Here is a 16,352-nt window from a genome sequence, read left to right on the forward strand (position 1 = left end):
TCACTGAGTTAGTCCAGGGCTCTCAACCTCAGCTCTACTGACATTCTGTGTTAGATAATGTTTTGTTGTGGGAAGGTTAGCAGCATCCCTGGTCCCTACCCACGCGAAGCATCTCCTCAGTTGTGACAAAGAAAAATGTCTCCAGTGATCGCCAACTGGAGAGCAAACTCTCCCTTAGTTGAACACAATTGACTTAGGGAATGTCACAGTTCATCAACATGAAAGGCCTCTCATATGCTACCCAAGAATCTTTGGAATTTATGTGAAAGAATTACAGTTCTTCAGAGCTAAATTCCTAATCCATCTGTACAAACCAACCTGATTCTATGTGTAATAACCTTCATTATAGCTAATGTGATTTTATTTCTTAAAAAATCTCCATTACGTCTATCAATTTAGACTCACTGGAAGTCTACTGGATTGAATTAATGGAACAAGTGACTTATTCTTAAGAAATGTTTCTATATTTTATTATAAACTATAACATGATTTATGCTCTCTGTTATTAAGCAGTAGTAAAAAGAAAAGTCTGCAATTAGCATATGTTTGGAAACCTAATGGATATTATTTCCTTCTGCATATTTTTGGGTGACAACCCTTAAGGCTTAATTCTTTTTCTGTTCCTAATGGTCAATAAAGTAAACTTTATCTCAAGCATTTCCAAACTACTCTTGAGTCCTGTCACCTTCATTCCATAGCAATTGGTCAAGCATTTAGCTGGCTTTCTTCTCATGTTCACCAATGACAAATATTGATATACTTGTGAAACATATCAGATGAAAAGATGTATCTGTATGAATCTCAGAAATTTGTAACACTAGGCAGCAAGATGGTGTCTTTGGGGAGAAAATGCCCCAGGATTCTACTAGAAGAACAAGTACAGGATGAGATCTGAGTGTGAAATTCAAATTAAGAGCAGTCCATAAAGAGATGAATTAAAGATTTTTCAGATTTTAGTCTCAGTGGAATGAGTTTTGCAAAGAAATTAGTTTTATTCTTTGCATTGAAAGAAGTAAGAAATGAACATCAAGGTAGAAAATAGTTCTTCTGAATTTGGATCTAATCAAATTACATATGGACTATTGTGTTCAGATGATTAAGAGGCTCAGTGACAAACTGGAAAATATACATAGGAGAGTAATCAATAATATGAAGGATCCAGAAACCATAGCTGATAAGAAACTGAGGATGTTAAGCTTTAGGGAAATCATGACCATCATCTTCAAATGATAAAAAAATAAATCACTATGTATTGTTGTTACTACTACAAAGAATAACATTTAAAACAACTATGTGTCAAATGTGGTGCTAAGTACTTTCACCCATGTGATATCACTTCATTATAGCCCAAAGAGTTAGGTATCAAGATCTCCATTTTACAGTTGTCTGTTAAAGTTCACAAAACTAGTCATAGCAGAGGTAGGATTAAAACACATTTCCCTGGTTCCAAATTCTGAGCTCATACCATGTGGGTCTAGAGAAAAGAGATGGGACAAATTGGTAAACATTAGAAGACAAATAGTTCAGTTCCAAACAGTTAAAGAACAGAGTAGTTTCTTATTCATCTGTGTATCTTCTGGACCTAACAGAGTGCCTGGAACTTTGTAGTTACTTAATAAATACATGCCTGGGACGTCATAAAGAAGAATATTTTTAAGTTCATAGAATAGGACCTGCTTTTGTGGTAGTAGATACCCTATTATCAGAGTTGATCAAATATTTTAGCAGAGGCTGGATTCCCAATCATTTATTAGGCATGTTATACATGCGATTCATATATAAATTTGGAAGTTGAAATAAAAGTCTTCAAACACTAAGATTAAATTTTCTAATATATTTTTTCAAGTATTTGTTTAAATACTGAAAGTGAAATCTTATACATGTTTCAGCATGCTCAAATAACCCCTATTTATTAAGAAATAAACAAACCATAAAAGGTCACTGGAAAAAATTTTTCAATAAGGGTGACTGACTTTCTGCAATGATACTAAGGAGTTAGATTTCTTAAATAGATACATACCTTCCCCATCTGTTCTCAATTCTTATTTAGTTACTTCTCATTAGAGAGAAGTATAAATAATATACTTAAATCTGGAAGGATTATTCTAATAGATGTGTGAAATATAAAATAGTGGACTGGGAGAGTGTGGTGGACAGTCTCTCATGTGGCCCCCCCTATTATTCCTACCTCCTATTGTTCATGCATTTGTATAATCCCCTCCTGTTGTGTGGGAACTATGATTTGCATCTAACCAATGAAATAAGGCAAAGGTGAGAGGATGTCATTCTTATGTTTACATTATACCATATAGATTCCCCTTGCTGGCATGATGAACTAAATGACCATGTTGAGAGGGGGGTGGGGGGATGGGTTAGCCCAGTGATGGGTATTCAGGAGGGCACATAGTGCATGGAGCACTGGATGTTATACAAAAACAATGAATCATGGAACACTACATCAAAAACTAATGAAGTACTGTATGGGGACAAATATAATAAAATTAAATTTTAAAATAAAAATAAAATAAATAAATAGATAGATAGATAGATAGATAGATAGATAGATAGATAGATAGATTGATAGATAGATAGATAACCGACCATGTTGGGAAAATCCTTGTGACAATTCTCCTGTGGAGGCCTCTATGAACTGGAACTAAGGCTAGTCTCCAGTCAAAAAACTGAGGCCCTCAGTTTTACAGTCAATAGGAAGTTAAATCTGCTGAAACTCTGAGTCTGGAAATGGCTTCTTCCCAGTTAAGCCACCAGACGAGAACACAGCATAGTCTGCCCTTGATTGCAGTATTACGAGACCCTAAGTAGAGAATCCATCTAAGCTATGTGGATTCCTGACCTACAGAAACTATGAGATAATAAATTAATATGAATTGTCTTGAGCTTGTGGCAAATTGTTATACAACAATGGAAAACTAAGGCAGTAAGACAACAATAGTCCAGGCAAGAGACTATGCAATCCTGAGCTGCAGTGCAGATACAGGAATGAAATATAGATGTATGCATCACCCTTTGGAGGTTAAAATAATTGGCTTAATATTGAATGACTATTGAATGCTAAGTATAACCCAAGACAGAGATAGCCCCATGGTTCTGAGCCTTTATGACACAAAGAGTAACAAGGCCATAATCTGAAAAGAGAAATATCAGGCATGTAAAAGCACCATAAGGACCTTCTCAGTGCTTAGACAATGACCTTCAGGTCAGAGAGCTGTGGTGTGCCCAGTCCAAGAAATAAAGGAACTCTAAAACTAGTTATTTGGTATCTAGGCTTCAAATTAGTCTCTCTCCAGACTTTGTTCTTCATAACTGAAACTATTAATTGTCTAGATAGACTTTCTTCTTGTGTGTTCTGTGAAAACCTTCACAGGTCTCCATCGCCATCCCCAAATCTCTGTCAAGTATCTGTTCCAAGGTGTATCCCAGCTTTGTCTCCTCCTTCTGGTCATAAACCAGGCCATTACCCCAAAAAGGATTTTTGTTTTCTTTTATGAGGGAAAATGAGTTCAGATGTGATAAACCCTGACAGAACCTCCCTACAAATGGTTGCCATTAGGAACAGAGTGTCAGAGAAAGACCAGAATAGAAAGCAAGGCAAAGGGATCATTCAGGTAGGAAGCTGTGACTGAAATTGTGTGATCATTGAAAGAAAGTGTAAGAAGAAGGCTGAAAACAGAACTGTCTGGAACACCTTTACAATGAAGGAGTTAGAAAATTACAGGAGAACTAGCCGTTTCAATTTTCATTTTACAAGACCAAAGTTTTGCAAAGTCATAGCATATGAAAGTGGAGGAAGCATGAGGCAGAAAATACTCAAAAGCTGGAAAGTGGGAGAGCAGAAAAATGGATTCTGGAGGAGACAATGAAGATGGGGACACTTAAAAATATATTACCACATTATTTGACACTTAAGAGGTCACTGGTGACTTCTAATAAGATTTCAAGAACTTAGATAATTCTTGTGAAACAGTGTGGAGGCCATACTTTGAGAAGTAGAAGAGTGAATGAAAGGTAAAAGTCCTTATCCAGTATCACGGTCAAGATGAAGGGTAATAAATGAATACACTAAACCAGAGGTTTTATCTATTATGTCCCTACTCCTCACCCTGTAAGCTGAGTATATAAGCCCTGCTTTATACCAAGTCTCCAAAAGTTGACTTGTCCAAGGTTATAGAGCTAGTAAATGGCAGAGCCAAGGCTAGGACCGAAGTCCATTTGGATTTAGAGCCTCTGCCATATCTCTCTCTCCAGATCAACTTCCTGAAAGATGAACCCAAACATCAGTCACATGGAAAAACAGAAATATCAATAATAGGCCTGATCTAATAAAGAAAGATACCATCATAGAAATAAGGAGACGTAATGTGTCCTTTCATTGAGGGAGGATAAAGAAACTAATAATATATGTCAATCAGGGTGACAGTTCTAATGCCATGATTAATAATCACAACAGGTCACAATAATTTAGCATAGCACTTACCACATACCACGTACTGTTCTAAACTCTTTTATGGACATTAACCCATTAAATCCTCATTAATACTCTTTGTTATAGGGACTCTTATAATCTCTATCTTTGAGAAGAGGAAACTGAAGATGAGAGAGGTCAGGCCAGCTTTCCTAAGATTAAACCAACCATAATGGCAAAACCAAAGTTTAAACCCAAGCATTCTGCCTCCTAGGTCCATGTTCTTAATCTCTCTATTGTAGAGCCCATTAAGTGACCAGGATATAAACCCACATTTATATGACCCCAAAGCTCACGTTCTCTTCAGTGTATCACAGGGATTACAAGCCATATAGACAGAGGCAGAATCACAAAGAAGTCTATCTAGAACATCTTAGCTTCAAGAGAAAAACAGGTGTGTCTGGCCACTCAACAGATGTCATTAACAGAAGTGGGAGATCTGTCACCTAGTCCCAAAACAGATAACTATCTAATTTAAGACCATCTCAGCTGGAGCAAAGGTTTAAGCTCTTGCCCTTTGCCTGAGTTGTCAACTAGAGTATCAGAGAAAGCATAACTCACATCTTTTACACAAAGAAAAGGAGTAAACATAGGATTGAATTTTAATCCTGCACTAGAGATGGTGAATAATTTGGAATCGTAAATCCTGGGCAGCCAGAGTGCTTTGAGTACATAGTAACATCAATTTTCAAGTATGTAAAAGAAGTGGAAGAAAGCAGAGACTAGAAATAGAGTGGACAATATGTATGGGGAAAAACAATAGCACAGCTAGAAAAAGCAGTGATTCTGGACCAAAACAGTAGAAGCCAATTGATGAACAGCCATCAGGTAGCTCTTTCAAGGCCTGTGATTGGATTCACTGGTCCTAAGTACATTTATTTTTGTATCCATACTTGAATGTGACTAATCTGGTGACTTACAGGGCCCTCACAGATGAATAGCTGGCTGGGCAAGGTGAATGAAGACAAGAAAGGGAAACCAGTGTGGCCTGTACTTCTAATAGAAACAAAGGGGAAAAAAATAAGACTTCCATTGTAAATAGAGGCAAAGACATTGTCCTCTTATATCTATGAATGGCTTAACCTCCATTATTTAGCCAGCTGCTTTCTTTCTTTCTTTTTTTTTTTTAAGATTTATTTATTTGAGAGAGAGAGAGCAAGCAGGTGGAGGGGTAGGGGGAGAGGAAGAGAGAGAACCTCAAGCAGACTCCCTCATTGCAGGGAAAGGGACATGGGCTCGCCCTCACAACTCTGAGATCATGACCTGAGCCAAAACCAAGAGTCAGACACTTAACGAACTGAGCCACCCAGGTACTGCCATTTGCTTTCTTTAATCAAACATACTTTGCTTGGTTCTTTTTTAAAATGATGTAGCTCTGAAAAAAATAGCTTCCAAAGACTGAACAGGACAAGTCATTTGTCAACAACAACTACGAAATACTGTGCCTTTCACTGGCAACTGTTCCAAATTGCAAGCAAGCCTAGAAGGAGTGTTTAAATCATAACAGGAGTTTCTAAACAATTCATTAACTGAATTACCATAATAATATTCACTTATGGAAGCACCTTTAGTTCTATTTAATTTTTCAGTTAACATTTTTATATACTGAAAAAGAATAATAGCATTTAACTAATAATGTAGGTTCTAAAATGAAATATGACCTAGCTAGATTATCAACATAGCCCAAATTTACTTCACTTTGTACCATGATGCTTGTCAAATATTTTATGTTTGAATGCTGGAAAGTCTTCCAAGTTATCAGGGCCAAATCCAAGGAGAAAAGGCTCACCACGATGTGAAATGAAAGTGAATACCTCATCTTTTCCTGTGAGCAAAGTATTTTCCAGAATTACTCCTGTCTCTGAAACTAGAACTTTGACTCGGTATTGGTTAATGATTCCATTTGGTTGTTGTGGTTTCTTCCAAGTAATTCTTATTTGTGTAGCTTCTACTTCTGCAAGTTGTAAATCAAATATTGCACCTGGAACTAAAAAAAAAAAAAAAGAATAAGGAGGGAAGAATTTAAAAGTATATTTTTAAATTTTAAAAATTCCCTAAATTCTTAGCTCACCATTTAAGATTTGTAAGAAAGTCTATTAGACTAAAACAATTTACTATTTATTAACAATTAAACATGTATAAGATTCTTTAAATATATAGATAAAGTTAAATTTCTACAGATTGTTCTAAAAAATGTAAGTAAGAAATAGGATAACATGGAGTAATTTCCTCAAATCAAAATGTCATAATATTTGTTTGAAACAAATTCATTAATCAAAATAACTTCCCAGAGAAAGCTGTTTAGGGATGATTAATGCCCAATAGAAACCCTGAAAGCTTTATAAAATTATAACAACATATCAAAAAACAATATCCAGAAGACTTTGTATGAAATGAAATGTAGTTGGTAAATTCAATGTGGTTGTCTTTCAACTTACAACATTAGATTGCTTGAAGAGTTGACTGATTTTGGTCTGCTGATTTTACAAATGAATTATGAGTCTCTAATTTCAGGTACCCTTACTCTTTTCAGTAATAAAGAGAAGCAGAAACAAACTAACAACTGGTTTACAATAAAGCACCAAGTACTTACGTAAATTCTAGTTAGAAAGTGACCAAGAGTGACATCCAGTAAACCTCCCAGTACCATAGGAGCAATAATGGATCAAGGATAAACATGCCCTGGGCTTTTGTCTACTTTTTGTTTATAGCTAGTGTGATTATGAACAGCCAATTAACCCCTCCCCTAATTTTGTTAATCTATAAAGTGGGTAAAATTATATTACTCTTATTACTATGCAAGGTTACCATAAGGAACCTTGAGTGAAATGCTCAAGAAAGAAAATAATATAACTACTTATGATCAAGATGTAGTAAAACATCAAATTTATTTCCCTAAGCTATTTCATATCATTTAGAACAGAGGCACTTCAGGGATATAATATAAATAGAGAATGACCCTTTTCCCTTTTAAGATAACAGAAAGGAATTGAAAATTAATGTCACAACTCCTGTAAATATTATTTAAAATTAGTTAACATAATTATGCTTACCTTAACCATATAGGAAACGGTATGGAGTTCTCATTCCATAGATTGAGTTTTTTTCTTTGCCTCTATGAAGTAACCACTTACAAAGCCCCCTAGATAGTGTAACAATATAAATATTTCTAAATGTTTTTAAATAGTTAATAGCTAGATGAATGAATGAGTCATTCTTGCCTAAGATTTTCATTCCTACTGCAGCCAAGATTTTCGTGTCCAGCACATAGTAACACCTGTGCTCAAAATTGAGATATAAACATGAAAGTACAACTGTAACTTGCTAATTCTTTAAATCGCCTTTTCTAAAAACATTTCAATATTTCTTTATATAGAAGGATAACTCTTCATATTGATCTCTCCACACAGAACTTCTAATCTGAAGGAAAAACAGTTTGACCTGTGAAGGGTAGAGGAAGAGTTCTAGACTAGGACCCTATAATCATTGATTCACTCCATAATTCAGCAGACTGAGCCCTCATCTTTTGGTCATTATTCTAGGCACTTGAGAATTGAGCGAGAAAAAAGATAGATAAAAACCTTTTGCACAGGTTACCTCTTGTATAAGTATATATAAAATATATATTGTCCCTAACATATATTTGTCCTTATGTTTTTATCATATTTACTAACATACATATTTTCAAAGGCAGAGCAACTTTCCAATCAACTGTGTACTATGAAAATAACACAGCCATTTAAATAGTAAAGCTCCCATTCCACCTTTCTTCTACATTTTATTTTAGAGTTGCTATGTAGACAAAGCCTTGGCCAGTATTGTATAACATAATTCATGGAAGAGATCTGGCATTTTTCCATTTAATTTGAACTTGTGTAGAACCTCAATTGAAGAAACAATTTAATGACTACATTGATCAGACTAACAGGTAAGGAAATGCTGCCTACCAAAAAAATAAGTAAAGTGTCACTTCCATTTGATATAACACATTAATCTAGTGGAATACCAAAAACTACCCAGTACAGCAAAAAAGAAAAAAAAGGTGTGTATATGTGTGTGTGTATATATATATATATATTTTTTTTTACTGTCCCTTATTTAATCAAAGAGAAGAATAAATCTTCTAATTTACAAGATATTTTTCAATATAACTTAATAAGTATTGCTCTATAACACAATGCCTTTTTAAATTACAGTTCAAGTAAAGATTAAGTGGTTCTATATTATGCTAAAAATGTATCCCAAACCTGTATAAGAACAACTGTAAAGCTATCTCTCTCTTTTTTTTTTCAATGAAAGAAGAAAAAGCTTGAGGGATAAAGGAAACGCCTCCATTTGTCCTTGTCCTTGTCCTTCGGAAGATACTTGATCTCTTACACCACAAATTCTTATGAGGAAACCAGAGAAGTATGGATTAAATCAAACTCCTTTAATATTGATACCAAATTAACTAAAGAAAATCAAATACACAAGGCAATTATTCATGGTTCAGCATCAATTCTGAGGTGTTGTCCACGGGGATTACCTAAGAATCATTCTCAAGTCAATACATCTATAAATTTTATTAATAAATGAGAAACAGAATAGACATATAAAGGATAAATAATGTTCCAAATGATTTTAAGCTTTCAAATGAAAAAGTATGAGAAAAAAATAAAATGGAAACAAATGGTACTGGGGCAAAAAAAAAAAAAATACATTAAAATAAATTTTGCCATTATGTAGGGTGCCTGGGTGGCTCAGTTGGTTGAGCATCTGACTCTTGGTTTCGGCTCAGGTCCCAAACTCAGGGCCATGATCTCAGGGTTGTGAGATCGAGCCCTGTGTTGGGCTCTGTGCTCAGTGGGGAGTCTGCTTATGGTCCTCTCTCTCTCCCTCTGCCCCTCCCCTGGCTCTTTCTCTCTCTCTCTCTCAAATAAATAAATTTTGCCATTGTCTAGCAAATTAAACTAATTTATTAAATTTTTTAAAGATTTTATTTATTTATTTGTCAGAGAGAAAGAGAGAGCACAAGCAGAGGAAGCAGCAGGTAGAGGGAGAAGAGGCTCCCTACTGAGCAAAGAGCCTGATGTGGGACTCCATTCCAGGACCCTGGGATCATGACCTGAGCTGAAGGCAGACGCTTAACCAATTGAGCCACCTAGGCGTCCCTAATTTATTAAATTTCAATTAAATTAATTTTGAAAAAAAATCTATTGACAAAAGTCATTGAGAACCCTGAAAACTTGAGTCTCTCAGTGATTTCCCTACAAAAGATTTTACTATTTGCAGAAAGTAGCAAGTTGAGGGACAAAAAGTCTTCACTTCCATAGTCTGTTTATGGAAGAATAAATATAGATTTCAACACTCTGTTTGCTTTTAAGAAATTATGTTAACGTTCTTATGAAATATTTGATACTAGTGACAGAAAAGTTCTTAGGGGATATTGAAGCAACAAAGTTTTACTTAAGATTTATTTAACCCCCCATGCAAATAATAAGAAAATGCTGGTGCCTATGTTATATACAATAGCACTGTCTCATTTTGTGATAGGCAGCTCCAGGACATTTTGTAACACTGGAAATTATTAAATTATCATTGTTTTCCAAAACCATCTCTTCTTCATACCTATGTAGAAATCTGTTCAGTAAAATATTAATGCATATATGGGAATCTTATGAAATGTATAGGAATACTGCCATAACAACATGATGTTGATTTTCACTGATGATCAAAGTAGGCTATGGACCATAACATTCTTAGTGCTAATGAAATCAGCCCCATATTACTATAGTAGCATATAACATTGTCTATAAGAGGTCAATGCAAGATTTTTCTATAAATATCTGGAGATTTGTTAGAACACCAGTTGTTCTAACATAACATAATAAAATTAAATTTAAAAAAAAGAACACCAGTTGTTTTAAAAAAATTAATTTAAAAATTGGCCCTAGTGTATTTTTAAATAAACTATAGTCTACTTTGAAATATGGAGAAGAAAATAAATTGGGTAGCCTTAATTAGAATACAAAGAACCCTGCTGTATTAATAAATGAAAAAGAATAGTCTAAAATTAAGATCTCAATTTTAAGTGAAAGTATATACTTCTAGTGAGTTATTAGATTGTTCTCATATAGTTTAAAGATCCCCTTATTGCAAAGTTTTAATTAGCAGGACTAGGACTAATTTGTGTTGTCAGAAGTTGAAAGCTACGTTTACTCTATTTGCCAGAGCATTTCACTGAAGCCCTTCCTAAGTCTGAACTACCCCAAGAGAACTCCATGGAGGAAGGTTGGCATGCAGAGATAAGGACCATGCCATTTCTGCCCTTAGTGGAGCCCACCTGCTGCCAATGGAACCCCCTGAGAGCCACCTGGGTATGGCCAGGAGGGTAGTAAGATAAAACTCAGGATAAGTTGTTTATTACATAAGGCAAAGAGAGTCATTTGTTCAAATTAATTTTGTGAGAAAAATAAGCCATGTGAAATATATTGAACAACGTCCTTAAATTTTTATTTATTATTGTGTGAATAAAGAAAAATGCAAAAATAAAGAAAGGGGGATGAACTCTTTAAATGATGTCCAAAATCAACAGCATGACATCATATGTAGCAATATATTACCTATTTCCCTATTTTTGTCAAATGCCCTACATTTGAATAATAGAATAATGACAATAAAACAATAATCTTAAATTGCAGATTCAGTTTAGGGGTGCCAAAACTGGCTTGATTTTAAGGAAGACAAAAATTCTGTATTTATTTAACTGTATAACATAAGAATAAAAACTCGTTGGTCAATCAAGTTGTTTGAGAAAATGCTATTAAAATCAAACTCAAGGACTCTAATCTGATAAGGGCCAGGTCACTCTGCTGTTTTTGGTAGCCATTCATAAAGCTGTCTAGCTTTCAAAGAAATGCTTAAGAGCATTTATTAGGTGATGGGGAGATTTAAGGTGTAATGGAAAAGACATGCAAAGCTAAGATTCTTCTGACAGAAATACAATGGAAAAATATTAATAATGAAAAAAATGAGAATATTTTTGCTTGTAAGTATACATCTCTTTCTTAATCTGTGTTTGAAATCATATACACATCAGCATTTTCATTTGAAATTGATATAAAACATAATTTTTTCATTCTTTCAACAGCAAAATATTACCAACGGTTAATTGTTTTTAGAAGGGGAGTACAAAATTCCCTAATAGTTGCTGCCCTCTAATGGTCACATACTTGAGTGATTTATCTGATGAACGTATGCCCAATCTTCAGCTGTATGTGCATGTGTGCACTTGCACACGTGTGTATTCAATTTACAAGTTACTGTATGTTAGCTATCACACAAAATTTGGAAACTTTTCCAAATGTTAATGTACTTGTAATAAAATTGTGATCTTCTCAAATAATTGCAATCCCTAAGTAAAACTGAAGACATTTTAGCAAATTTGATATGGGCCAGGAAAATATGCAGTGAGACAATGAGGGAACATTTTTTAAACATCTAAAACTGTGATGTTTAATACATGCAAACAAAAACTTTCTTTAGGAGAGCCATTGTTTTAATTATTTGGGGATGTGCTGGTAAATTTGTATTATGCACCCTCTAGGAATCCTCGCTTGCTTAAAACACCCTTTTGTTTACAAACATATTTTGTTAGAGGCATTGGGGATATATGGATTCCGCTAAACATCATTCTGTGAGAAAAATCTATTCTACATTGAATAATGTGAGTCAAATGATGTTAAAAGTGTTTATTTGTTTCCTTTGACCTCATGAGGTTTTGCCAATCTTCACTGTGAGTCACAAACAGACTAATACTACATGTACTACTTCCTAATCTTGCTTGATCTCCAGTTCCTCTATGAAGCATGCTGCGGGGTTTAATGTTCTGAGGAACGCATGTTCGGAATGCATTAGGTAGTAATTTGATAAGGAAATAGCATGAATTAAATAAATACAAACCAAATAGCTTCTAATATAATGTTTCATCAGTGCAATAAAATCCACAAGCAGAGTAAAATATCTTATGAACAAACTGAAGAAGATGTTCTTACCTTCTGGAGGAGTGAATACTGAAATATTTGATTTGGGTCCAATGCCTTCACTGGTCTCAGCTGCAACATATACATCATACACCGTAAATGGTGTTAGGTTAGTGAACTCAAACTTAAGGTCTTTTGTGCTATTATCCAAAATCCGACCTGCAAAAACCAAAAGATACCATGGATTATTTTCTCGTTAGGCATGCAATCATTCTCACATTTAAGTAGAGAGCCAAGAATAGCAATTGATGTTTGTTATTACAATTTTAAAACATTATAATTACAATTATTACAAGTTTTAAACATTTAGCTTAGTGGTACATTGATATCAGGTTAATTAAAACAATAGAAACAACATGAAAATCTAGTATTCAAAATAATTTATTAAATCATAAAGCCTTATCCAATTACCATGTTATTTTTTAACATTTTTTTAAAAAGAAAACATTAGATTCGGGCTAATATTAAAACAGTGACAGTATTTTATACATAAATTTAGTTAATTAAAATGTTAAATATTTTCATTATCTTCTATAAAAAGACATACTTAGAAAATATTTGTAGTTCAGCTTCTGAGCAAAGCTCCTTAAATAGTCCATCATCAAAATTCTCTTAATCCTCAACTTTACCTCTGAATAATTCTTTCTTCCTTTGCTGCAGCTGAAACCTGGCTCTCCCCTAAAAACACGGCTTCTATTCCCTGCAGCCACCCCAAATGATCTAATCTTTCCCACGGTCATCAAGTGATGAGGCCTTCAGGTATAGTATGCGTTCCAACCCACCTCTCTCCTTACAAAAGCTCACAGCTTTCAATCTCATGTCATGGATGGCCTCCACCAGTCCTCCTTGTTGCCGTGATTGATCTTCTAGGCCCATGGTCACTCACCCTCATTCTGGATGATTTAGTGCCTGCTTCAATGTCACTGTCTTCAGTGCTACCATCTTAATTTGTGGTGATTTCAGGATCCCTAGACTTGACTCTTAAAACAGTCCCAGCTCTCCTCAAATAATCTAATCCACCACCCTATCTCAGCCACTCCCATAGACATCACTATTACCAGTAACTGCGAATCTTCCATGATCTCAATTTTGTGCAACTCTCTCTGACCATTCCTTCTTATCTCCTGTTCACTTATTCTAGAACCCTGAAGCAACAATTCTTTAAGTTCATTGGGACCTCCGGCAGGCCTGGGTGGCTCAGTCGGTTAAGCGTCTGCCTTCAGCTCAGGTCATGATGCCAGGGTCCTGGGACTGAGCCCCGCAACAGGTTCCCTGCTCAGCGGGGAGTCTGCTACTCCCTCTCCCTCTGTTCCTGCACTCTCTCTCTCAAATAAACAAAATCTTAAAAAAAAAAAAAAAAAAACTTTAAAAAAATAAAAAATTAAAAAAAAAAGTTCATTGGGACCTCCGATCCGTTGATCTTATGAACTATTTTATTCTGCTTGGTTTGGTCCCTCACCACTTGGTTTCCACTCCTTATCCAGCCTCAATGGCACTGTCAATTATAATCACTACCTTTACATAAGCCTTCCATTCCATTGCCCTCCTCTTGTTGAAGAGAGCTGGAGAAAAACACAAATCCACTTTGATTGATATCACTTTATTCAATACCACACCTCAAAGGAGCCCTAAATTTTGCCTAGCCCTGTACTCAACTTCCGTGACCCAATCACTCTCTACTCTTCTGGTTGATTTTTTTTTCATAGAACCATAGCATCTCAGATTAGAAAAGAATTTTAGAGTTTACTTAATTGACATCCAGCAATAATATTTGAACCCCTCAAAATATCTGACAAGGGGATGTCCAGGTCCTGCTTATTCACAAAGATAGAGAACTTGCTACATTATGAAGTTGCCTATATTATTTTTAGAGAGCTCCAATTATTAGAAATGCATTCCTTGTTCTAAGCAGAGATTTGATCTAACTGAAGTCCATTGTTCTTCATAAACATATTTGCAATTAAGTAAGTCAAGGTCCTCCTGTTCAAACATTTGAAGACACGTATGTCCTCTAACACTTCTCTTCTTAGGAGTTATCTCATTCTTTCAGCTTCTCCTCATGTAAATATGGAACATGGACAATGTTTTGCCATCCGTATACTTATTTATGATTTTAAACAAAAAGTTCAAAGAACCTCACCTCCCTTAATTGCTTTTCTATTATCTGCTTCAATTGTAGGATCTTATAAAAAAGAGCAGGGTATTTTTAAGGAGTTTGATAATACTAACATATTTTGCATAATTCTTATTCCAAAAGGTAAACACAAAACTGATTGAGACTTACCTGATGGTCCATATAATTCAACTCTGTAACTAAATTTCCCTGTTACTACAGTAGGTGGGTCCCATGAAATTGAAAAGGACTTCCCTGTAATGTTGCCTGTTATATAGTTTTGTGGTGGTCCTTCGGGCACTAAAATTGTTATTAAAAAAAATGAATAAATAATATATACTTAAAATAAATGAGCATCTTATTAAATACACACAATAAAACACAAAGTCAGAAAGAAAATAAAATATCACACTATGAGCAAAGGGTTTTTTAATTTTACAAAAAAGGAAAAATGAACGAACTGAAGAATTTAAATAAGACATGCTGGATCATCAGATGAACTACTTATTTGCAACAGTTACTAATTTAATTTAATGTTGTATATGACTGCACAGGGTGTTTCATTCTCATTCCAATATTGTTCCTTGCACAGTTACATTGTCTTGATAACGCACTTATATATTGAATTCAACCAGGCCTGGGCATCTGACTTGAAAAACACTCTCCCCCTGGTGGACACAGGTAGAAGGGTCAGGGTATTAACTCGACCTACATTACCTTATTGGCAAAGATCTTCACTTTCTGCATCAATATTTGTATTTGGTTCTGAGAGGAAATTTATAACCTATAGTTAGAAGATTCTAATGTAACATTGGTAACATATAAAAAATAATGACATTTAAAAATAGTCTACTCTTCACAAATGTGTTCCTACATTTTACTTTCTTTTGACTGAAATGAAATATTCCAAATATTTTTCTCAAGCCAAAGTTCTTGTCTACTAAATTTCACTTTGTGTTATCTTTATGAAATTATTTTTTAACTGTATAAGAAGTATGGAAGGAGGAAATGGTATGATTCAAAGATGACTATTTAAATCAAGAAAAAACTTCAAACTTAATGTGATGAAATGATAAAAGCTGACAGCTATGTCATCAGAAAAAAAAATACTGCGCTTTAGGGAAATTACCCTACCAGTAATAATTTCCAGTAACCTCAAAAATTACCAATCACAAGTGAATGTCTGATACTACATATTTAATATGGTATTGTGTCAGTAACTACATAAATTTACACATATATATAATACCATAATCCCATAATTAAATATATAACACCCATAGCTAGAAATGTGTAGTCTTCAAATTTAGTAGTAATAATACCTAATTATACTCATTGAATCCTAACACCACCACCATAAGGGAGGTACTATTGCTGTATCCATTTTTCACATAGGGAAACCCAATGCAAAGCGGAGATAAGTAGGTATATTTTTTAAGTACTATTTTTGTCTAATATTGAAATGTGAATCACACGATATTTCTACCACTATAGGTGTTACTTCCACATTTGGTTATAAGAGTATCAGTGAGAGGAGGCTGTAGATGATTACAGGAGAAGGAGAAGGGCAGAGATGATTAAGAAAAATTGCTCAGATCAAAGAACAATAAAAGCTTATCATAGGATCATGGCTATTAGCTCAAGAATCCATTCTTTCAAATTTCCTTTCTCTTTTTAGTTGTTTATGTTAGTATTGTAAGAGTACTGAAATTAAAGATGCTCCAGATGATATGCC

At 34.5% G+C, this 16,352-nt stretch overlaps 1 protein-coding gene across 1 annotated transcript in view; it reads right to left on the reverse strand.

Annotated features, from left to right (window-relative positions):
• The window catches only part of PTPRQ (protein tyrosine phosphatase receptor type Q), a 200,457-nt gene that overhangs the window by 172,956 nt on the left and 11,149 nt on the right, over positions 1 to 16,352 (reverse strand). Inside the window, exons 7-9 of the mRNA XM_064590841.1 lie at positions 14,789 to 14,917; positions 12,517 to 12,663; positions 6,298 to 6,470 (exon numbers count right to left, since the gene is read on the reverse strand). Of these exons, the coding sequence (XP_064446911.1) occupies positions 6,298 to 6,470; positions 12,517 to 12,663; positions 14,789 to 14,917 (449 nt within the window). The remainder of the gene's footprint in view (positions 1 to 6,297; positions 6,471 to 12,516; positions 12,664 to 14,788; positions 14,918 to 16,352) is intronic.

The sequence above is a fragment of the Mirounga angustirostris genome, unplaced genomic scaffold (assembly GCF_029215605.1).
Source record: "Mirounga angustirostris isolate CCGP_5_RB_7025 unplaced genomic scaffold, mMirAng1.0.hap1 SCAF_5, whole genome shotgun sequence".
In the NCBI taxonomy this organism is placed as follows: Eukaryota; Metazoa; Chordata; class Mammalia; order Carnivora; family Phocidae; genus Mirounga; species Mirounga angustirostris.